The sequence below is a fragment of the Peromyscus maniculatus genome, chromosome 2 (assembly GCF_049852395.1).
Source record: "Peromyscus maniculatus bairdii isolate BWxNUB_F1_BW_parent chromosome 2, HU_Pman_BW_mat_3.1, whole genome shotgun sequence".
In the NCBI taxonomy this organism is placed as follows: domain Eukaryota; kingdom Metazoa; phylum Chordata; class Mammalia; order Rodentia; family Cricetidae; genus Peromyscus; species Peromyscus maniculatus.
Genome location: NC_134853.1, coordinates 151,777,352 through 151,800,582, shown reverse-complemented (window position 1 = coordinate 151,800,582; position 23,231 = coordinate 151,777,352). Strand labels below are relative to the sequence as shown.

Genomic DNA, 23,231 nt, shown 5'->3' with positions numbered 1-23,231 from the left:
CTCCCCTGGTCCAGGGTCCTGTGCGGTTGCATATTTGCCCCAGCTCTTTTCAGACGAAGATGGTGCCATTGTCCTTTTTTTTTCCGTTTAGGGTGCTGGGCGTCAAACCCAGCATAACAGATAAATTTTCTACCACTGAGCTAAAGCACCACCACCCCCCCTTTTCATGGGGAGTTAGGTGTTGAGACAAGGTGCTGCTCTGTAGCCGGTTACACTTGGGCTGGAGATCTTTCCTCAGCCCCTCAGGTATTGACAAGCACGTTCATTCTCAGTCTGCCCCACTGTTGTTTGGAGAGATGGTCTTCCTGTCATTCAGGCTGGTTTCAAACTCCTGGGCTCAGTGGCTCTCTCTCTGTGCTTCCTGTGCAGAGAGATTTACAAGCACACACCACCATGCTCTGCTGTCATGGCCTTGCTTGAACTGGCCATCTTTTCCATTCCCTTGTCTTCTCTTTGTGGCTATAGAGAACCTTCTAAGTAGTGTGTAAACTCATAACAGTGTAGTTACAAGCAGGCCTTTGAAGCCAGACAGAGCAGGTCAACTCCCAGTTTTCTCGGTGTTAAGTCTGAAAAGGCCACTTTACCTCTGATCTTTAGTTTCTTCATCTCTAAAATAGGAATAGTCATAATATCTCCTTTATTGATCTGAGTATGACAGTTGAGAACATGCATGTAAAACACACAGTACTGGAAAGACAGCCTTGGTCAATGGCATGTTCAGGAAGCACTTGCTGGCCTGCTATCAGGACCAAGCGGGAGACCACGCAGGAACCTGGCCGTAGTCACAGGCAGTGGAGGCATCCTAGCAGTACACGATCGTAAGCTGCGCCTTCAACAACAGGCAAGATTTGGATGAGCAAGAGGAGGCAGAGTGGATTCGCCACACGAGGAGGTTTGTGATAGGCAGGGATGAAAGCCGCGTACAAGATAAAGAATGCTGTACTGTAGGCTGGGGACATAACTCAGTAGTAGAGGCTCACTTAACATACTTGAAGCCGTAGCCCAGGGAGAGTGGAGAGGAAGGCTGTAGTTATAATTGGCCCACATAAAAAGCTGAGGAATACGAGGTATGTGAAATTGGGTCTTAAAAATCAGACTGTGGAGTTCCATAAACGTAGCACTCAGGCTGCAGGTATCAAGTGGCGGAAGAATGATGTCAGACTATTTTAGGAAGAGCATTCCAGTCAGGATGGCCTAGAGGACAATTTAACTGTGCGAGGCATTAGAGATATCCGGCCAGGCAAACCGTGGGTGATGCCATGCCCCACTCTGGGGGTTCCTGTGTAGTGGCAGCCAAAAACTCCCTTTGGAGCAGCAGGGGTGTGTGGCCACTGTTGCCACTGGGGCTTTTCCTGGGCTGTGCAGCTGGGGCAGCTCCCGGGTGAGCTCATTCTCTCTTCTCTTACTGCCGTGTGAGCCCTTGTTTCCTGGACGGAAGTAGGAAGACCGTAACAAAGGAGGTCTTTGGGGGCTTGGAGGGGTTTGTTGGTTTAGTTGATTGCTTTTTAAAACAAGATCTTCCTATGCACCCCAGGCTGTCCTTAAACTCAGGACTTGAACGCACGATCCTCCTGCCTCAGCCTCCTGAATGCTAGGATTACAAGCATGTGCCCTAACACCCAGCTAACGGAATAGTTTATGTGCCATAATCTTAGCAGGTTGTTCCTGCTCTGTACTTCATAGTTTATTTCATTTCTGGGAACCTCGGTGTCATAGTAGTACAGGGCTGGTGGCCTTTGATTAAATAGTGCACATGAAACACTCAGGGACACTATTGGATGAATAGCACAAGACCCACCCCTCGGTATTTTTAGCAATCGGTGGTAGGATAACAGTCGCTGTAATGTTGACATTTATAAGATTTGAACTGTAGTATATACCTATGGAGTTGATTTAGGATAAATCAAAATGTGTTAAGAAGCCTACTATAAAGCCAGGTGTAGTGGTGGACCCTTTAATCCCAGCGTTTTGGGAGTCAGAGGCAGACAGATCTCTGAATTGGAGGCCAGCCTGGTCTACACTGTGAGTTCCAGGCTAGCCAGAGCTACATAGTGAGACCCTGTCTCAAAAAAGACGAAGCCTACTGTAGGCAAGTGGCTTGCAGTAGACACCATCTCCTCTTGCATTACAAGGACTTTGTTTTTCTCCTGCTTTCTACTTAAGCAGTGGTGGCGCACGCCTTTAATCCCAGCACTTGGGAGGCAGAGGCAGGCGGATCTCTGTGAGTTCAAGGCCAGCCTGGGCTACAAAGCAAGTTCCCGGACAGCTAAGACTATTACACAGAGAAACCCTGTCTCAAAAAGGGGAAAAAAAAAAAAAAAAAAAGAACCCTAGCCACTAATTTCGTCCTCTCTCACAGCCAGTATGACCTTCGGGAGAACAGCAAACACTCAGAGGTGCTGATTGACCTGACAGAGTACTGTGGTCCAATGGTGGAGGCCAAGTGCCTCACAGTCAATCCCCAGGACAACAACTGCCTGGCAGTAGGAGCCAGTGGGCCCTTCGTAAGACTCTATGACATTCGGATGATCCATAACCACAGGTAGGACCAGCAGTCAGGTGACACTGGGAGCATTCCAGCCTTTCTCTTATAGTAATTTGCCTGTCATCCCTTCCCAGGAATCACTGTGTGTCTCCTGATAGGTATCTCCCGTTAGCATTTGTACAGCATCGGCGTCCTTTTAATTACATTTGCTTCTCTGGGGGTGGGGGAGGAGATAGCTTCACAAGTGCCCCGCCCAGTGCGTGTGGAGAGGTCAGAAAACCTTTAGGGAGTTAATTCTCTGATTCTACTGTGGGTCCTGGTGGTCACGCTCGGGTCATCAGACTTGGCAGGCAGAGCCATTTCTGCAGCCCCAGAGTTTGTCTTTTGTTTCCCTTCTTCCTTGTTGTTTATTTTTTGAGTTAAGATCTTGTTATGTAACCTTGACTGGCCTTGAACTCATAAAGACGTGCTTGGACTGTGCCTCCCATGTGCTGGGATTAAAGGCGCATGCCACCATACCTGACCACAGAGTTAGTCTTACATGTGTGATATTTATTTATTGTGGTACCAGGATTAACATGGGACCTTGCACATGCTAAGCAAGGTCTCTACCACTGAACTACATACTGGTCCATATTTTGTTTTTAAAAAAATTGAAAGATTTGGGCTGGAGCAAGAACTCAGTGGTTAAGAGCTGCTCTTACTAAGAACCAATATTGGTCTCCAGCACCCACAATAGCTCATCACTCTAGCTATAGGAGATCTGACATCCTCTTCTGGCCTTTTGAGGTACCTGCACGAACATGCTTTATCCTCCCACAGACAGAGTCACATCATTTTTTAAAGATTTATTTATTTATTGTGTATACAGTGTTCTGTCTGCATGCATGCCTGCACACCAGAAGAGGGAGTCAGATCTCATTACAGAAGGTTGTGAGCCACCATGTGGTGCTGGGAATTGAACTCATTGTGGTGCTAGAAGAGCAGCCAGTGCTCTTAACTTCTGAGCCATCTCTCCAGCCCCAATTAAAATATTTTTTAAAACAGAAAAGCAAAAAAAAAAAAGCCGGGCGGTGGTGGCACATGCCTTTAATTCTAGCACTCGGGAGGCAGAGGCAGGCAGATCTCTGTGAGTTCGAGGCCAGCCTGGTCTACAGAGTGAGCTCCAGGACAGGCGCAAAGCTACACAGGGAAACCCTGTCTCGAAAAACCAAAAAAAAAAAAAAGAGAGAGAGAAAGAAAGAAAGAAAAAGAAAAGAAAAAGTAAAATCAAGAATGGTGGCACACTTCTGTAATCCTAGCACTTGGAGGTAGAGGGGAAAGTATCAGAGGTTCAAGGTCACCTTTTTCTACGGAGCTGAGTCTGAAGCCAGCCTCGGCTAATGTGACCCCATCTCAGAAAAGACAGAAGAAAGAGAGGGCGGTCTGAGACCTGAGTGGTCTCCACAGCCTTGGCTTTTCCTGATCCTAGGACAGGTCTGGCCTGCTGTGCATTCACTGGTGAAGATGTCCACAGCCATCTAGAGAGCAAACCTTGGAGTTGCTGATGGCAGGAAGAGAGATCCCTTCTGTAGCTCTGGGGACAGAACCCTGGGTGTCCTTTGTGGAGTGTCGTCCAGCTGACGAGGGACAAAGCTGGAGTTTTAACCTGTCTGCTTGTCCTTCCCTCAGAAAGAGCATGAAGCAGAGCCCTTCCACGGGAGTGCACACCTTCTGTGACCGGCAGAAGCCCCTGCCCGATGGTGCGGCGCAGTACTATGTGGCAGGTAAGCCATCCTGGCTCTCAGCTAGACCTCGGCTCTTTCCAGATGATACCCAGGGGGGGCGGGGAGCGGGGCACAAACAAACAAATTCAAAAACCGGCTTTAGACTTAGACAGATCTGGACTTTACTGCCCACTTGCCATGGCCAGCTGTGTGACTGTCAACCAGTCACTTAACCCTGGTGAGGTTCTTCTCTGTAAAATGGGATTATAATCCCAGAATTTGCCAGGCAGTGGTGGCACACGCCTTTAATCCCAGCACTGGGAGGCAGAGGCAGGCGGATCTCTGAGTTTGAGGCCAGCCTGGTCTACAGAGTGAGTTCCAGGACAGCCAGAGCTATAACACAGAAACCCTGTCTCAAAAAAAAAATCATCATCATCAACATCATCAAACTCTAGAGGCTAAGGCAGGAGGTTCAAAATCACAACACTAATCTGGAATGGCTAGTAACTGTGAAGCCAGGCTGGACTACATAGCGAGACCCTGGCACACACAGACTGACTAAGTGAGGGAACGTGGGTGAACTGCCGGCCCATCGCCTGTACCGAGCGCTCAACACTCGTCTCTGCGTCCATGATGAGGTTGATTGCTAGCATTTTCAGTTTGGCTGTCTTTACCCTGTCCCCTGCCTCTTTAAGCAGGACTGGAAGCCTAGGGATGTTGTGTTCTTCTTGACAGGTCACCTGCCGGTGAAGCTGCCCGACTATAACAGCCGTCTGAGAGTGCTGGTGGCCACTTACGTGACCTTCAGCCCCAACGGCACAGAGCTGCTCGTCAACATGGGAGGGGAGCAGGTAGGCTCAGTGCTTTTTGTTAATGAACCGGGGTTAAGAATGTAGGCTTCGGTCTGCCATGAGGAAGGGGGCTCCTCAGGCTAAAGTGCTTATTGTTCAGTGCTAGAGAGAGATGACTCAGAGGTTAAGAGCACTGGCTGCCCTTCCAGAAGACCCACGTTCAACTCCTAGCATCCACATGGCGCTCACTGCTGTCTCTAACTCCAGTTCTTGGGGATCTGGCACCCTCACACCGATGCATATAACGTAAAAATAAAATAGAAAGTTCTTGCTGTGCAAGCCTGAAAACCTGCGTTCAGTCCCCAGATCTCAAGGTGGAAGGAGAGAACCAACTCCCAAGTCATCTTCTGGGACCGGAGGTGGTGGGACACAGACCTTTAACTCCAGCAGTTGGGAGACAGAGCAGGCAGATCTCTGAATTTAAGACGAGCCTGATCTACATCTTGAGTTCCAGGCTAACCAGAACTATAGAAAACAAACAGGGAAAAAGTTGGCCTCTGACCTCCACACGGGCGCTGCGGCCTGTGCACACCGGCATTCACGTGGACACCGTGCACTCACAGTTTAATAAAAAGAAGACGGAGGAGAACATACACTTTGAAGTTGACAGACCATGGGTGGGTTAGGTGTGTTAGCCACTTGATAGAGTGCTTGCCTAGCATGCTCAAAACCCTGAGTTTGATCCCTAGCACCACATAAACTGGGTAAACTAGGCGTGGTGATATATGCCTGCAAATCCTAGTATACAAGAGGTAGACACTGGAGGATCAGAAGTTAGCAAGTTCTAGGCCAGCCTAGGATACACGAAACCCTGTCTGACAGAGGGGGTAGAGGGGGTGTGAGGAGAGGAGGGGGGGAAAGGAGAGAGAAAGTGACAGATGACGCTGGGCTAGGTGTGGAGGCAGCTGCGGTCTCAGCACTCACTCAGGAGGCTGATGCAGGAGGTAGAGAATTCAAGGCCTGCTTCAGTTTCCTAGTAAAGACCTGTCTCCTGTTGATGGACCCATTCTCAAATGCTGACCTGCTGCTTACTAGCTGCATACAGTGACTTCCAGCAGTTGTCTGTTTTTTCCTGAGCCTCAGTTTCCTCTCCTGCTGTTTTCTGGAAGGAAATCCTTGAGGCTCAGAGCTCAGCCAGGCTGTGATCTAGGGCCAGCTTTTCAAAGTGTCACTTGATAATGCCCAGGTGCGAACCCCTGCTTATGTGCTCTCAACTCAGGATATGTACCGTGCCTTGTAGAAATTCATCTCCAGTCACCAAGCTCGCTCTCACTGTGGCACTAGCATTATCATAAACAGGATGGGGACAAAGGCAAAATACAGACCCCCGAGGCTGACAGCAGACATGAAGTGAGGCAGTGGCCCATGGTCACTACAAAGCATGGTGTAAATAGACAAAGAAGAGGGCTGGAGAGTGGGTGAGCACCTGGCCTGAAGGCGCAGGAGGATGACTGGAGGCCTAGCAGAGGCGTCAGGGACAGCAGATCTGACTGAGTCCTGGCCATGCTGCCTCCTGCCTTTTCGACCCTGGTAAAGTATGAAATTCTGAGTCTACATTTCTTCATCTGCAGAAAGGATGATATTAATAGGCTCTTCATGTTAACTTTCTGGAGCAAGTCCATATAGAACACTTAGCAGAATCCTGGAACAAAATAAGCATTGGATAACACTCAGTAAGTATTAGCAACAGATAATGTTTACTTACTGAGAGAAGTGATTGGCAGTGCCACTTTTAGTAGCTTTTTCTGAGGCCTCAGTTTTCCCATCTGTGACCTTTGAGGAGCGTCCTAATTTAAATATGTGCTCCCAGTAAATGGCTAGATTCCAGCCAGGGCTTTGAGTACATCACCCAGCTATCCCAAGAGTCAAGCTAGGAGGAGTTTCCTGCTTATGGTTCACTGCAGGGAAACCCCTGGCTAGCTCCGTGGTTCCATGCTTAGTGCTCTCTGTGAGTTAAGGACCCTGGTCTTGAAAGCTGCCAAGATCTTGCCAGTGCTTCAGCCACGCCCTTAACCTCGTGCCTTCCGTTTCTCCTCCACTCCAGGTATATTTGTTTGACCTGACTTACAAGCAACGGCCATACACCTTCCTCCTGCCTAGAAAATGCCACCCAGTGGGTAAGCTCTCCCTTGAGCCTGTGCTGCGGTGGGTGGGGTCTTGAGTCCTGTCGCCTGTGGAGAAGAAGCCTACCCATTGCTCTGGCCTGCGTGCATGCACTCTAAAAGGAGCAGGTCTCCACAGTGAGCTTGTCAGAAAGATCACAAGAGGTCAGAGAGATCTGCCCAAGGCTTTGCAGCCCTCCTCTAAGGAAGATGGCTTGGTGCTTAAGAATTTGAAGTAGTTCCCCTTTTCATCCTGGTTCATAGATTTCTTTCTGTTGGGTTACAGCTAATGCACCCCATCCTCACCTCTCATTCCCTTCCCAGCCTCAGCTGTGGGAAGTGTCGGATAGAAGCTATGTCCTCTTTAGCCAGCAGAGGGCGCGCGGGTTTTTCTTTATACCATTGCCTGTCCTAATTTGTTTTCTGGGGCTGGGTTTGACCTGGGAGATTAGTCTCACAATGGAGCCATCAGATCTTATGATGGAAGCCAAGGGCATGCAGAGAAATGAAGCCTCTTCGAGTTGTCACTGTTCTTTCTTTTCATCCTGCCAGAAGTCCAGAATGGCAAGATGTCTACTACTAACGGTGTGTCCAATGGCGTGTCCAATGGCCTACACCTTCACAGCAATGGCTTCCGGCTGCCAGAAAGCAAGGGGTGTATCAGGTGAGGCCAGCTGACCTCTGTGGCCTTCTGTGTCTTAGTTACAGCTTATGGATGGGAGGGAGAAACGTGGCCTGTGAACATCTCTTCTAGGGGCTGGAGAGATGGCTCAGCGGTCAGGAGCCCTGGCTGCTCTTCCACAGGACCCAGATTCCATTCCCAGAGCTACATAGCAGTTTACGACTGTCTGAGCTTCATTTTCAGGAGATCCCATGCCCTCTACTGGCCTCCTCAGGCACTGCACACACATGGCACACAGACATTGATGTAGGCTAAATGCCCATAACAAAAAAATAAATCTCAACAAAAATTTAAAACATGCACATGCACACATGCACACATGCACACACACGCGCGCCACACACACACACACACACACACACACACACACACACACCCCTACACACCTATCTTTCTCCTGACTTGAACCCAGATATGAATCCCAGATGGTGGAGATTGGGCCAGAGAGGCTTCTTAGAGAGTTGGCTAGTGTTCCTAAGGCAGCTTCTACCTGGGAGGCGTCCCCAGACTGAAGTCGTCCCCAGACTGAAGCTGTCCTTCTCTACCAGTCACTGGGGTGAGGGTCTGGAGGCTAGCTGCCTCCTCCTAACATTGAGCCTTCTCTCCCACCCAGATGGTCCTCCCTGTTACATTATTTCCCGTCCCATAGCATATTCCTGCCTCACCCTTTCCCACCTTTGTTGGGCTTAGATACATAGATGTGGGAATTTTCTCGTCCCTGAGAAGATCTGCACTCTCCATAGAGGGTCACAGGAGGAAATAGGATGGTCTAAGGTTAATTCAGTGTGGAGGCAGATAACATAAGTGGCTGGCCCCTGAGCCCAAGCATTTGATTAGGAATTGCCGTATATCTGTCCAGATGGCCTTACTCCTGCCTCCCTTTTACTGGCCCACAGTATTTGGAATTGTACACATACTAACCCAAGCTCAAGGTGAAGGTGGCTTCTTCTGGATGTCAGTGAGATCCTAGGCTCCACAAAACCATGCATATGCCCTTGGGTAGCGCTGCTAACCTTGAACTGGTCTGCCCGGCTCTTCTTTCCTTAGCCCCCAGGTGGAGCTGCCCCCATACCTGGAACGTGTGAAGCAGCAAGCCAATGAGGCCTTTGCCTGCCAGCAGTGGACCCAGGCCATCCAGCTTTACAGCAAGGCTGTGCAGAAGGCTCCTCACAACGCCATGCTCTATGGAAACCGAGCTGCCGCCTACATGAAGCGCAAGTGGTGAGTGGGCGGGCGCTGTGGAGGGACCGGGTCAGGACAAGGCCTGAGGCAAGTGGACCATGGAACCAAATTGCTAAGGCATCCAGAGAAGGTGGTGTCGGCAGCCTGCTACCTCTTGGGGCTCCTTGAACGTGGGCCACTCCTTTCCACCTCTAAGGCTGAAGGTAGTTGGGTCCTTCTTTCAAGCACCCAGAGATTTAGAGGTGCGTGTTCACAAGAAATGCACACAGTGCTTTGTTACAAAGTGTGGCTAAAGTGGGGTTTGAGAAATTGTTGATACTAATTACTAGAGAACTGGGCCCCGAAAGAACAATGGAATCTTGGTGATTCCAAGAATCTGAGAAGCTTGGTGAACTCAGTTTGTATCTTCATGAAATGATTCTGCAGCTCAATGGCCCTGCATTTGTTTTCTGGGTTCTTACACCCACTCACTGGACCAAGTACAGACCAGACCTCAGACATCTGAAGTCAAGTGTAGACTGTGTTGGGATGCACTGACGGTGGTAAGAGGACAGGTCCAGATCCCAAGAAGCCCCTCCGAGACCACCAGGGTCTCGGTGCTGCCCGTGGTGCCATCAGACAAGCAGGCAGGCGGACCCCCATCCCCCAGCCAGGGCCAAGACTAGAGATGGATAGAGCTGGGCCCACAGCCATTTCTGCTCCGTCTGGCATCCGTCGGCTCTGCCCAGACAGACAGGCCAGCTGGTGTGCCATCGTCTGGCTGAAACTAGGCAGGCCTGGGGGAAGCTTCAGAAACCCACCCAAGTCAGCGGGGTGGGGGCAGGGAAGACGCCACACACGCAGAAGTCAGCTTAAGCATCAGGAGCTTCCCCAGGGATCAGGTAGCACCCAAATTCAGAAGAGGACTGTCTGGGGGCCATCTGAGGTGTGTCACCTCTCTCTGTTCAGTGGTTGGATAGGATGTGGCAGCTCTCATCTCAACTTGACTGGGAGCTCTGCTTCGTGTCAGTATTTTTGCTGAGAAAAGTTGGTGATTTCCTCATTCACAGCTTGCTTTCTGAGCTCCTACTATGTGCTAGGTACTGAGGAAACAGAGTTCAGTCCCTCTGAGTCCCTGTGCCCCGGAGTGCCCAGCTGCTGGACAAGGATAAAGTCTGAGCCGTAGTTCAGCATGAGGGCTATGACAGACGCAGGAGGCAGCAGGTCTGGTCTGTGGGCATCAGCAAGAGTTGAGTCACCTCAGCTCAGGACCAGGGAAGGCTCAGAAAGCCGTGGTGTCTGAGTGGCTGGAAGTGTGGGCAGGCAGCTCACACGAGGAGATGAGGGGGAGGCAGGCGAGGACTGTGGGGAAGGACATCGCAGGGAGATGAAATGGTGGGAACAAAGGCGTGGGGGCGGGGGACTGACTGAAGAGCCTGCTTCAGAACAGCAAATCCATTTGGCTGGAGCACAGGGTTCTGGAAAGGACTGGCAGGGGATGAGTCTGTGAGGTAGCCTGGGGCTTGCCTGGAAAGGGCTTGGAATGCAGAGGGTGGCGTTTGGCCTTGATTCAGTGTGTGATGGGCAGCTACTGGCGAGATTGGAGCAGCGATGTGCAGAGGGCTGTCTTTTCAGGGAGACTGATCTGCCAGTGCATTGAGGATGGGTGAGCCCTGGGGCCAGCCTGCTCTTTTTTTTCCATCCCCACATGCCTGCCAGTGACCCCAAGAATGTCACATTCTGTCCCAGGCCAGTCTCCCCAGGGCTACCATCTGCTCCTGGAAACAGACCACCCTCTGGCTCCTGGCTAGTCTCTGGTCTGGCTCTTGCTAGGAGCTCAGAAGGGGCACCTTGCAGGCAGTAATTGGGTTTCCAAACAGCGCCTGCCTGCCCTTCGTCATCCCCACTCATTCTGACGCAGCACACACCATCAGAGCAGCTCCATTTCCTGCCTGCCCCACATTGCTTAGCTCTTGGTTCCTAGTCCAGTGGCTGTTCCAAGGGCTGGCCGTTCCTTCTGACCACCTGGCCAGAGGAGGGTCAGGAGGCATCTTCTGTGACAGGCCGACTTTGGCCATACAGGAGCATTGTGACCTGTACCCTTCCTTGGTGGAGGCCCCATTGGCTTTATGATAGGCCCACCCCAGCCTAGCAGGAAGGGGTGGGGAGGTTTCAGTCCCTCACACAGAACAAACAGACAAATACACGTTTCTAAAGGGGAAAACGGCCCTCGTTGCTGCTTGGCTCTACAGATGAGAGGCGAAGATCTGGCGGCAGGGGAGGCTCCGTGCAGGAAAATGAGGGCCTCTCCCTTTCCCCTCCAATAAAAAGCGTCTCCACTCCCCTTTCTCCACACTTTTCCACTGGAGAAATGAGTGGAGAGGATTTGGAGCTCCTGGCGTGCACAGCCCCTCACCGTCAGCTTCCAGAGAGCTGACTTTGCCAGACAGGCCCCATCCTGCAGCCCCAGGAGGTGGAGGCCACAGCTGCTGCAGATCAGTCAGCCAGGACAGAGGGGGGTCTGGCTGAGGGCACACTGCCTGCTGGTCAGACCCTGAGCCCCCGGCCTAGCACTTCTGGCTTCTCCAGACCACAGAACTGTCCTTGAGGGCCCCCTGCCTTGGACATGGCTTTGAAGGCCAGCAGGGGATTTGAGGAGGTGGATGAAGGAAGAGAAGGAGGGCTCGGGGAGTCTGAGGTGGGCAAGGTGCCAGGCCTTCTGCTGCAGAGCTGCGGGTGCCTGAGGTGAGCCACGCACAGTTCCGTCTGTGGCCGACAGAGGGCAGCCGGGCACTGCTTTTTACTGACTCAAACCTCAGCGTGCCTGGCTGCTCTTTAGAGGGGGGAGTACTGGGCTAAGCCAAGGCTTCATTCCATGTCTCCTTACCCTGAAGTCTGGTAGAGGAGACTGAGTGGGAACCTTGGGTTTGCGCCGTGACCCCACCTCTAAGCTGTATTCCTCTACCTTCCCAGGGATGGCGACCACTATGATGCTCTCCGCGACTGCCTCAAGGCCATCTCCTTGAACCCTTGCCACCTGAAGGCACACTTCCGTCTGGCCCGATGCCTCTTTGAACTGAAGTATGTGGCTGAGGCTCTGGAGTGCCTGGACGACTTCAAAGGGAAGTTCCCAGAACAGGCCCACAGCAGTGCTTGTGATGCGTTGGGTCGGGACATCACAGCTGCCCTTTTCTCCAAAAATGATGGTGGTGAGTGAGTGCCGAGGGGAGGTTGCTGTGGATTGGCTACCTAGGCTACATGGTCTGGGAAGGGCATGGTTCTGTGATGGGAACGCCCTGGCTTCAGTTGCAGAAACTTCAGTTTCAGATTCAGAAACCCCGGGGCCTAAGACAGTCTGTTGACCCCTGAAACTGAGTTTCCACACCTGAAGAGTGGGGGTGGCCAGCACCTCCCATTGAACGCCTCTGTTAGGGTAGTGAGAGCGTTCAGGACACCAGTACAGGAGTCGTCGTCGTCGTCGGAGCCCAGGCAGGCTGAGTGGGCTCCAGCTGGCCCTTCCCACCTGTTCCCGACGGGGCCTCGGCAGCTCTCTGGGCTGAGAGAGAAAGCAATGCTGTGTGCGCCTTTGTTCCAGTCTGTGCGAGTGGCAGACGTGGCGGCCAGGGCGGTGGAGACGCGCTGTTCCCGCTCAGCTCCACCAGGTAGAACTAACTGTGGCCACGGCAGAGCAGAGCCTCCAGACCAGGGGCGTCTGCAGAGGGCACCCAGAGCTGCCCACTTCCTCTGGGTAGAGTTGTGGGGGAGCTGCGTCTTGGTAACGTGGCCTGCGAACATGGAAAATGGGCTCCCTGCGGGCAGATAACCAGCCCGGGTTTGTTCGTTCGGTGAACGCTGCTCAGGCTTAAACAGATCCCTGCGGCCTCACGTCCAGAGGGAGAGTGGAGGTGGACAGCCTCGCACCGCTAGTCCTGGGCTGCGAACGGCGGCGGCGGCAGCAGCAGCGGCACAGCTAGAGGAAACAGTGAGGGCTGGAGGGAAACCTCTCACCTCTCCTCCTCCTCTCCTCCTCCGTCTCTGCCCCCAGAGGAGAAGAAGGCAGCTGGCGGGGGTCCAGTTCGCCTTCGAAGCACCAGTCGCAAGGACTCCATCTCCGAAGATGAAATGGTGCTGCGGGAACGGAGCTACGACTACCAGTTCCGCTACTGCGGCCACTGTAACACCACGACAGACATCAAGGAGGCCAACTTCTTCGGCAGGTCTGAGGCCCTGACCAGGAGGAGGGTGCTGTCACGGGGGTCAGCGGGGCAGTTGGTGGGATGTGGCCGCTCTGCCTGGCTCTGCCTCTGTCCCCTTCGGTACCTGTGCTAGTGTTTGTCTAGTCAGTGAAGCCAGCCGTGGCGCTCAGAGTCATCCTAGCCTGGCCTGAGTGCAGCATCCAGCGCTGGGCCGGGAACGGTCTCCTCCGCCCCTCCCCACTCCGTCTAGTGTCCTAGAGCTTGCTTGCTTTATCTGGACACTGAGAGCTTTTCTCAGAGAGAGGCTGGTCAGACCATTGTGCTCAGGACCGGGCCCTAGGTAGTCTCAGACACTCCCACCCTAAGCCCCATCCTTTCTCCGTTTATACCCTTTGGGTAGGTAAGACACATGGACACAAAGCAAGAGAGTCTCCGCCAAGATCTCCTCTAAATGTCAACAGTGTGTGAGGGCTGTGTTGTGGATGTGCTGTAGGATTTGATAGCTGGACCCAAAAAGTCTAGGATTGCTGAGGGAAGACTTAGCTAGATGAGAGTGTTCTTAGAGAACTAAGATAGATACAAGAGTTGGTCCTTCACCAAGGAGGTAACAGTGTACCTTGGGGATACTGTGGTACTATCTTGGAGGGACCCAGAGAGTCACAGCTGTTGGGTTATTTTTTTGTTTTGGTTTGGTTTTTTGTTTGTTTTTCGAGACAGAGTTTCTCTGTGTAGCCCTGGCTGTCCTAGAACTCTCTTTGTAGACCAGGCTGGCCTCAGACTCACAGAGATCGGCCTCCTGAGTGCTGGGATTAAAGGTGTGCACCACCACTGCCTGACTGATGTTGGGTTTTAACACAGTAATGACTGGTTCCTGCAGTGTGGGAGGAGCAAGCCAGTTTGCATAGTAGAGTTCTGAGTCAAGGGCAGCTCTGTGAGTGTGGGGGACTGAGTGGTCCCCGGCCTGGCCTTTTCCCTCAGGCCTTTACTTGAGACTTTAGGGCATCTCCCCTCTGACCTCCCTGCCCTTTGTCCCCTGCCAGCAATGCTCAGTACATCGTCAGTGGCTCTGACGATGGCTCCTTCTTCGTCTGGGAAAAGGAGACCACCAACCTAGTCCGAGTGCTCCAGGGCGATGAGTCCATCGTCAACTGCTTGCAGCCGCACCCCAGCTACTGCTTCCTGGCCACCAGTGGCATCGACCCGGTTGTGCGACTGTGGAACCCACGGCCAGAGGTGAGGACACGGGCCAGGTAGCCAAAGCCAGACAACAAGGATCAGGGACTGTGTTCAGGGCCTCAGGCTGAGCTTCAGTGCTGGGCAAGTGAGTAAGCCGTACAGGCTAAAAGCTACTGGGAAGCGGGGAGCCCCGGGCCCGGGAAGCCCTAAATGCAGTGGGCACTTCTGGGGTGAGATTGGCATTTGCATTCTTGGAGCGTATCCCTGAGCCAGCCATGAAGGTGAAATGCCCGTCCACCAAGAGCAGGTGTACAAGGAGAAAGACAGCGCGAGATCAGCCTCTCATGGGAGTGCCTCACGCTCCCCAGAGGCCTTTCCCTTCCTAGGCTTCGGATGTATCTGCCCAGAAGCTGTTTTAAGGCTGACTCCTCAGGTCCCAGCAATGTCCACAGACTTTGGAATCTGACTGCCTTAAGTCTGAGTCTACCCTTTCGCTCAACCACGGGGGTGATACAACTCCAGAGGATGCTGTGAGGTCTGTGCAGTCTTGCCCACAGAACACTTAGGTCAGTGTGGCCTCCTCTGCCCTCAGTGCCAGTAGGCAGGTGAGCCTTCCAGAGGCAGCTGGCATACTGAAGTTCACAAAGTAGATCTGAATCCAGGACTGACTTGTGACTTTATAGAAGGGACCCCATAGGAGCCTTCCTTGACCGAGAAAAGATAAAGGAAGGACTATTAGAGGTAGGGGGCTGCATCTGGTCCCCGACCCACCCATTTGCTCTCCATATACACATAATATCCTGATGGGAAGCATCCCCCCCAACGTGTATTCCTGTGTACATATCCCCTCCCAATGTGTTTTACCTTGTGTGCCCCATAGATACACTAGTGCGATTTCTTTTACATATTCTTTTTTAAAAGTACTTATTTTATGTATATTGATACGGTGCCTGTGTGGGGGTATCAGATATTGGAGTTAGAGACAGGTGTGAGCTGCCCTGCCATGTGGGTGCTGGGAATTGAACCCAGGTCCTCTGGAAGGGCAGCCAGTGCTCTTAACCGCTGAGCCATCTCTCCAGCCCCTCTTTTACATATTCGGAAGTGGGTATTTCTTCTCATATATCCCAGTGTGTGTGTTTCCCTCCCCAGCCCTGTGCATGCATACGCCGCAGTCCACGCTCCTCCCTCGTGTCCTGCCGGCCCTCCCTCTGTCCTGCCGGCCCTCCCTCTGTCCTGCCGGCCTTCCGCCTGAGCCACTGTCTTTCCTTGACAGAGTGAAGACCTCACAGGCCGAGTGGTGGAGGATATGGAGGGTGCCTCTCAGGCCAACCAGCGGCGCATGAATGCCAACCCCTTGGAGGCGATGCTGCTGGACATGGGCTACCGGATCACAGGCCTGAGCAGTGGGGGTGCTGGGGCCTCTGACGACGAGGACAGCTCAGAGGGCCAGGTGCAGTGCCGGCCCAGCTAGATGCTCCTAGGCCAGCCCCAGCCGTGAGGAGAGGAGGGGCTGGCTTCTGTTTGCTTTGTCTTCCCCCCATTTCTCATTTCCCTGTTTTGTTTGTTAGTTTGGCATTGTGGGTGGGGATCGCTGCAACTTGCTGGCTTTCAGACTCTTGGGCTGATTGTCCCTTGACTGTCCCCAGCCCTGAGCAGAAAAGCAGGAGGGGAAGCCCCTCCGTATGCCCTCACCTCCTGCTTCTGTGTCTCTGGAAGGCTCTGGCCCTTCGCAAAACCCTCTCTGCCTCCAGTGGGGAGGCCAGAGCTGCAGCTGTCTTCAAGGACTGCCCTGCCCTTCAGTTGGCAGCAGGAAGGGGGTGGCCGGGGCCGGCAGAGGCTTGCCTTGGCCCTCTGCCGCTCCTGCTCCCCGCCTACAGGGCTAGCTCCCCTGTGGTCTTTCTGGAAGGTCCCTTCACAGCCACCAGTGCTAGGGTGGAAGCATAGGAAAGACGGGAGCCCTGGAGTGGCCAGGTCAGGCCACCTGCCCTGGTGGCAGAGGAGCGTCCTCGGCCCCTCCTGGGCCTGTTCTAGGCTGTTTCTGGGGGCTTTGCCTTTTCCTATGATGTGACAGGAGGTGGGGCACCTCCTCCCCACCCACCTGCCCTGCAAGGACTTCTGCGCCATGGCCACTCTCCTGGGGCGCTCCTTGGCCTCACTGTGACCTTTCTGCCAGAGCTCCCAGCCAGGCCTACTCTGCTGAGGTGGCGCTTCCTGAGGACCCGTGCCGCCCTCTGCCCTCCTTTCCACCGTGTGCTGAGCCGCCACAAAGACCAAAGAAGTGATGGCTTTTCTCTGTCCCCTGCTGCTCTGGGGGGAGGGGGAGGAGAGTCCCCAGCTCAGCCGCCCCCAAGCTTTACACTGGACACCGCGGCCACCCCGCCACCAAGTCTCCTCTCCCTCTGCCCCCTTGGCTCCTGCTCTGGAGGTGGGAGTTGGTTCATCCCAGCCAACCCCGGCCCTGCGGCCCTGCGTGCTGCTTCTGGGCTGCAGCCCTCCAGCTGCAGCCTCTGAGGAGGAGCAGCCTCCCTTCTCTCCCTCCCCCTCCCTCCCTCCTCCCTCAGCCCTGTCTCTGCCAGGTGCCTCCTCTCAGTCAAGCTGAGCAGCCTGGAGACAGGAGGGCCATGTTAAAAGCTTTTTCACAGTTTTCAGAAGACTAGGGGTTGAGGCTAGTGGTGGGGGTCTGGCACCATCTCATTGCTTTAATCTCAGCGACACAGGTGGCAGCTTCTCCCCCTTCCTGCCCACCCCAGGCCCTCTGCCCACCCCTCTCTTGTAGCTTGGTAATGAAGTGTATTTATTGGTGAAGGGAACAGCTGCTGCTGCTGCTCCTGCTGCTGGGACTCGCTCCCCTGTCTCTTCCTCATGACCTTTCTCAAGCCAGGGAGGGGGAGAGGGGGTGCTGGGCTAGGCCTTGGGCCACAAGAACTGGCCAGGGTCCCTTTGCTTTCCTGTGTTCAGGCCACCTGCCATCTCTTCCCTCCATCCTCCTGTCTCCCGCCAGCTGCCTAGCCTGGGCCCTGCAGCGTGGAGAGACACACAAGCCTTACTGTCCTCTGGGGGCAGGAGCTGAGTCTTTTTGTTGCTCTGCTCCCAGGAGAGTGAGGGTGACGGACGCAATTGATTAAAACCATTTTGTTCTAGTTGTGACTGGTGGCATTTGTTGGGTTACAAATGGGTCTTGAGTCCCTCGCCTCCAGAGCTCTCCGACCTGGAGCAGCCACACCTCTGCAGAGGGAAACCTGCCTTGTGAGAGACATCATGAACAGCGGCCACTCAGCCCAGCAGGCCGAGCACAAAGCCCAGAGCTGATGGCTGTGATTTGGCAATAATCAGCTTTTCCTCACTGGCTTTCTCCCTGTGAAATGAGGGATTTCAAATCTTAGTAGTTTTTCAGATTCCTTCAACTAGAACCCAAGTCAGAAATGCAGATTCCACTCTAGGGTCCAGAAGGCACGTGTTTCTTCTGTGTGTTACAACCCAGGAGTGTTGCCCTTGACACACGCTGTGTGTTCTGTGTCCCTTTCTGTCTTACTGCAGAAAAGAATTCTAATTGTAGCCTACTACATGGATTTTAGAATCCACAGGTTCATTTTGTTTTTGTTTTTTTTTTCCTGTGTCCTAGATTTAGTGATTCCTTAAACCAGAAGATTCCAGAATTTCTCAGCTTACAGCATCATCATCACAGTAATTTTTCATGGAGCCCCCCCAAATCAAAAAATGGCTGAGTCCATGTATTAAGTATGTAAGTCAAATCACATAGGAGTTTTTATGTCCTAGCAAATTAGTTATATTTTAAAAAATAACACACAGAAATTAGGAGACACTTTTGAGACAGGATCTCTAGCCCAGGCTGGCCTTGAATTCACTGTAGGCCAGGATGACCTTGAACTTCTGATCCTCCTGCCTCCAACCCCTGAGCGCTGGGATCCCAGGTGTACACCACCACACCCAGCTAATGTGATGCAGTTTTTTGCATGCTAGGGATGGACCTGGGGCAGCGGGCATGCTGGGCAAGCACTGTCCACTGAGCTCCACCCCCAGCCCCATTCTTTCTTAAATAGCCAGTTCCGGATGGGATCCCAGTACTTGGCTGCTGCACAGCTTCGCAAACTTTTATTCAAAGCAAACACCACCACTCACTTCCACTTCCACATTGATTTGCTTTTCATCACAGTGACTGCTAAAAAAAAACTTTTTTTTTTTTTTAAACAGGGTTGATCTGCTATGTAGCCCTGGCTGTCCTGGTAGGTAGAGATCTGCCTGCCTCCCTAGTGCCAGGAGTAAAGGTGTATCTTGCTACACCCAGCTATAACCCAACTTCTCGAAATGACGTAGTCAAAAGCAGTGCGGTGCAGTCTCATAATGAGGCTGAAGGCTACCTCGAGCTGGTCCCTTCCTCTGTGGTGCGTAGATGTTGGCAGCTCTCAAATTGAAAATGCTCCTGTTTGCTGCCGACACCCTGCCAGGACCCCAAAAGGTCCCTTGATACAGTTTAGGAGCTCCAGTGCCAGGGGAACAGTTCCTCGGGGAAACTTGAGAATCTTTGTACTGCAGGAACCAAGCTGGGCTAGCTGGCTGTATCTCATCAGGTCAGGAGACAGGCCAGACAAAGACCCTGTGTTCCCAAATTAAGTCTCCAGAAGCCTCAAGATATTTCCAGACCATTTGAGAGAGGTACAGCGTCCCAGGGCAAGGAAATAATGCAGTGGTGTGTTTCTCTGGGGACCCAGATTGTAGATGGTGAACAGGAGGGGTTAACTGGAGGATTCCATGTCCTCAGTGAGAGACTACAGGCTTGGTCCCTATAGACAAGGAGGAGCCACTAGAATTTACCAAGATGGTGGGAGAAGTGTTCATTGGTTACATAAGCACTTGATCCCGAAGAAGACCTGGGCTCTGTACTCAGCACACACACATCAACCGTCTCTAACTCCAGTTCCAGGAGACCCAACATTCTCTTCTGGCCTCATGGGCACTGCACACACAGGGTGCACCTGCACACACGAAACAGGAATAAATAAACAGTAAGTGAGACGCATTGTGGCTTTTTGATACAAGGTCTCACTGTAGCCCTGGCTGTCCTAGGACTCACAATATAGGCCAAACTGATCTCAAACACCCCAGATCCACCTGCTTCTGCCTCCCGAGTGCTGGGATTAAGGCCACCATGCTCAGTGAGGAAGGAATTTTAAGAATTTTACCAGGAGCTCCTTTTATTTGGCATTGGTACCCCTTTCCCCCACTAGAGTAGTTTTAGGCTTGCAGAAAATTGAGGGGTCTGGGGGGTGACTTAGTTGGTAAAACTCATGCCACACAGGTATAAGGACCCAAATGTGGCATGCGGCTGTAGTCCTTGTTCTGGGGTGACAGAGATGGGAAGATCCAGAGGGTTTGCTGATTGGATAGTCCAGTTGAATTAACAAGCTTCAGGTTTAATACAAAGATCCTGTCTCAAAAAATAGAGCACTAGAGGAAGACAGCCAACACCAACCTCTGATCTACACACGTGCATGTCTACACCGGAAACTGAGCAGTGTGACCCCATCACCGACCCCCTTCCACTAGTCTATATATTGGTCACTTTAGTTGCTGTGACAAAATGCCCAAGAAAAACAAACAGCAGCAAAGTTTTCTTTTGCTTCGTGGTTTCATAGGCTTTGGGTCATGGACAGCTGGTCCCATTACCTTTCAGCCTGTGGCAAAGCAAAAATCCGGGATAAGGAGCAGAGGGAAGTCGCCCACCTCAAAGTAACCAGGATGCAGAGAGATAAAAAGGAAAACACCTCTCTCCTCCAATCAGGCTTCATCCCTTAATACCCCACAATTGATGGATTAACCATTGATGAATTTTGCACCCTCAAGACCCAGCCACCTATCAGTAGTGCTGGGCACTTCTTTCTTTTTTTAAAGATTTATTTGTTATGCATACAGTATTCTGTCTGCATGTATCCCTGCAGGCCAGATCTCACTACAGATGGCTGTGAGCCAACATGTGGTTGCTGGGAATTGAACTCAGGACCTCTGGAAGAGCAGCCAGTGCTCTTAACCTCTGAGCCATCTCTCCAGCCCCTAGCTGGGCATTTCTTACCCAAGCCATAGCACTGTGACACATTTGTTACCATGGATGAACTGGTGTTGATTACATTTTGATTATTGCACTGAACAGATTACGAAGCAGACTTCAGATATACACCATTACACTGCCATACAGGGTAGTTTCACTACTCCCAAAGCACCTCTTCAACCCCCCAAAAAGATTGTTTATTTTTGAAACAGGGTTTCTCTGTGTAGCCCCAGCTATCCTGGAACTCCCTCTGTAGACCAGGCTGACCTTGGAACTCAGAGTTCCACCTGCCTCTGCTGGGATTAAAGGTATGTGCCACCACTGCCTGGCTACTAAAGTTATTTTTTTTTAATCTTTAGGAATGGGCTGCAGAGGTGACTCGGCAGTTAAGAGTCCTTCCTGCTCCTCTAGAAGAACAGAGTCTGGTTCCCAGCACTCTCATTGGGCCGCTCAGAGCTTTCCGACTCTAGCTCTGGGGAATCTGATGCCCTCTTCCGGTTTTCACTGGCACTCACGTGCACATACACTTACACGTTAATAAATTAAAATTCTTAAAATCTAACAAAATGTACAGAGTGACAACACACACACATATGAAACACATTATTTGTGTTTTTGAGACAGGCCTCACTGTGTAGCCTCGGCTGACCTGGAACTCAACTCTGTAGATCAGGCTGGCCTCCAGTCATAAAGATCTACTGCTTCTGCCTCCCGAGTGCTGGGACTACAGGTGTGTGCCACCATGCCCAGCAGTACAAGAGCTATATTATAAAAATTCAAAATTGGTAATATAAAATTAAATGGATTGTTCTTGCTTATAGTTAGGAAGTTTTAACATTAATGTGTCAGCCATTTCTGACTTGATCTATAACTTCAACAAATAATTTCCAAAAGTGCCGGCAAGTTATTTTATGAATATCAGCAGAACACTTCTAAGCTGTGCATGGAGAAGTAAAAGATTCACAATAGCCAAGACAATACTGAAGAACCAAGTTGAAGGAGCAATAAAACCCAACTGCAAGGTGTACTAAAGTAATAAAGACAGGACAATACTGGCAAGAAATGATCAACAGACCAAAGAAATGAACAGACCCACATAAATAGAGCCAACTTGTCTTTGGTGAAGGAACGGTTCAATGGGGAAAGTATACTCTTTCTAAAATACACTTGATAAGAACAACTGGACACTCACATGTCAAGAAAAATCTAGGCCAGGCAGTGGTGGCACATGCCTTTAATCCCAGCACTCGGGAGGCAGAGCCAGGCAGATCTCTGTGAGTTCGAAGCCAGCCTGGGCTACCAAGTGAGTTCAAGGAAAGGTGCAAAGCTACACAGAGAAACCCTGTCTCGAAAAACAAAACAAAAGAAATAAAAATCTAAAGGCTATTGTATTTTGTGTATGTGTGCACACCTGCACACATTTGTGTGCACCACATGAGTTCAGGTGACCCCAGAGGCCAGAAGAGGGCATTGGATTTCTTGGAACAGGAGTTAAAGGTGGTTATAAGTTGCCATGTGAGTGCTGGGACGTCTTCTGCAAGAGCAGAAAGCACTCTTAACCTCTGACCTACCTCTCCAGTCCACCTTTAACCCCAGCATTCCAGAGGCAGAAACAGAGTGATCTCTGAGTTCTAGGCTAGCCTGGTCTACAAAGCAAATTTCAGGACAGCCAAGGCTGTTACACAGAGAAACACTATCTCTCTCTCTCTCTCTCTCTCTCTCTATATATATATATATATATATATATATATATATATATATATATATATATATATATATATATATATATAATCTAGGCATGGTGGTTTATTCCTGTAATGCTAGGTACATGAGGTTGAGGCAAAAGGATCTCGTTTGAAATCAGCCAGAGCTACACAGACCGTGTCAAAAACAGTAAAACTTCACAGAAAATAACAAGAAAATCTATGTGACCTTGAGTTTTGTAATGAGTTTTTAGATACAACATCAAAAATAAGATCAGTGGGGAAAATCAGTAGGTAAGACTTCATCCAAATTAAAAACTTTGGTTCAGCAAAGGACACTATAAAAGAATGAAAAACCAAACCAAAGATTATGAGGTAACAGTGCCAGAACATGGGGCAAAGGACTTGGGTGTGAAATGTGCAGAGAGCTCCCTTAGGCCAGGTCCTGTATTTTGAGACGGGGTCTCTTGGAGCCTAGGCTGGCCTTGAACTCTTGACCTTTGCCTTCCGCTCCCAAGCACTAGGATTACAGGCATAGGTCACCACATCCAGCTTGCTGGTTTTGTCTTCTTCTTTCAAGCAGCTCCACACTGTGCAGCCTGGGCTGGCCGGTAGGAACTCCCAGCAGCTTGAAGCGCTGACGCAGCAGGTATGAGCCGGCACACCCACCTCCAAAGGACTCTAATTTTGAGCCAGGTGTGGTGGGGTGCTCACACCTGTAATTCAGCAGTTGAAAGTAAAAGCAAGGAGGTCAGGAATTTGAGGCCAGCCTGGGCTGATCTTGCCTCAGAAGGGCAGGGTGGGGAGGGAGGAGTGAGAAAGATCTAAGCAGTAGCTAGAGAGAAGGCTCAGTGGTTAAGAGCGCTGCCTGTTCTTCCTCAGGACCTGGGATCAGTTTCCAGCAACTACATGGTGGGCCTCAACTCTAATTACTGGGCATCTGACACCTTCCGGCCTGTTTGGGCACTGCATGGACGTAGTGTGCACACATACACACAAGCTGACACTCATACACATAAATACTTTTAAAAAGCCAAGCGTGGTGGCACACACTCAACACTCAGGAGGCAGAGGCAGGCAGATCTCTGAGTTTGAAGCCAGCCCA

The 23,231-nt window shown here is 51.5% G+C and overlaps 1 protein-coding gene across 5 annotated transcripts in view; it reads left to right on the top strand.

The window, feature by feature from the left end:
- The window catches only part of Wdtc1 (WD and tetratricopeptide repeats 1), a 70,603-nt gene extending 53,104 nt beyond the window's left edge, over positions 1-17,499 (top strand). For all 5 annotated transcript variants that reach the window (XM_042272024.2, XM_015994506.3, XM_006975618.4 and 2 more), the window contains 10 exons: positions 2,360-2,542; positions 4,157-4,251; positions 4,927-5,042; positions 7,087-7,159; positions 7,697-7,808; positions 8,874-9,047; positions 11,961-12,196; positions 13,033-13,204; positions 14,224-14,416; positions 15,633-17,499. In XM_042272024.2, coding sequence (XP_042127958.2) covers positions 2,360-2,542; positions 4,157-4,251; positions 4,927-5,042; positions 7,087-7,159; positions 7,697-7,808; positions 8,874-9,047; positions 11,961-12,196; positions 13,033-13,204; positions 14,224-14,416; positions 15,633-15,830 — 1,552 coding nt within the window. In that variant the 3' untranslated portion in view covers positions 15,831-17,499. The remainder of the gene's footprint in view (positions 1-2,359; positions 2,543-4,156; positions 4,252-4,926; positions 5,043-7,086; positions 7,160-7,696; positions 7,809-8,873; positions 9,048-11,960; positions 12,197-13,032; positions 13,205-14,223; positions 14,417-15,632) is intronic.
- The last annotated feature ends 5,732 nt before the right edge of the window (positions 17,500-23,231 follow it).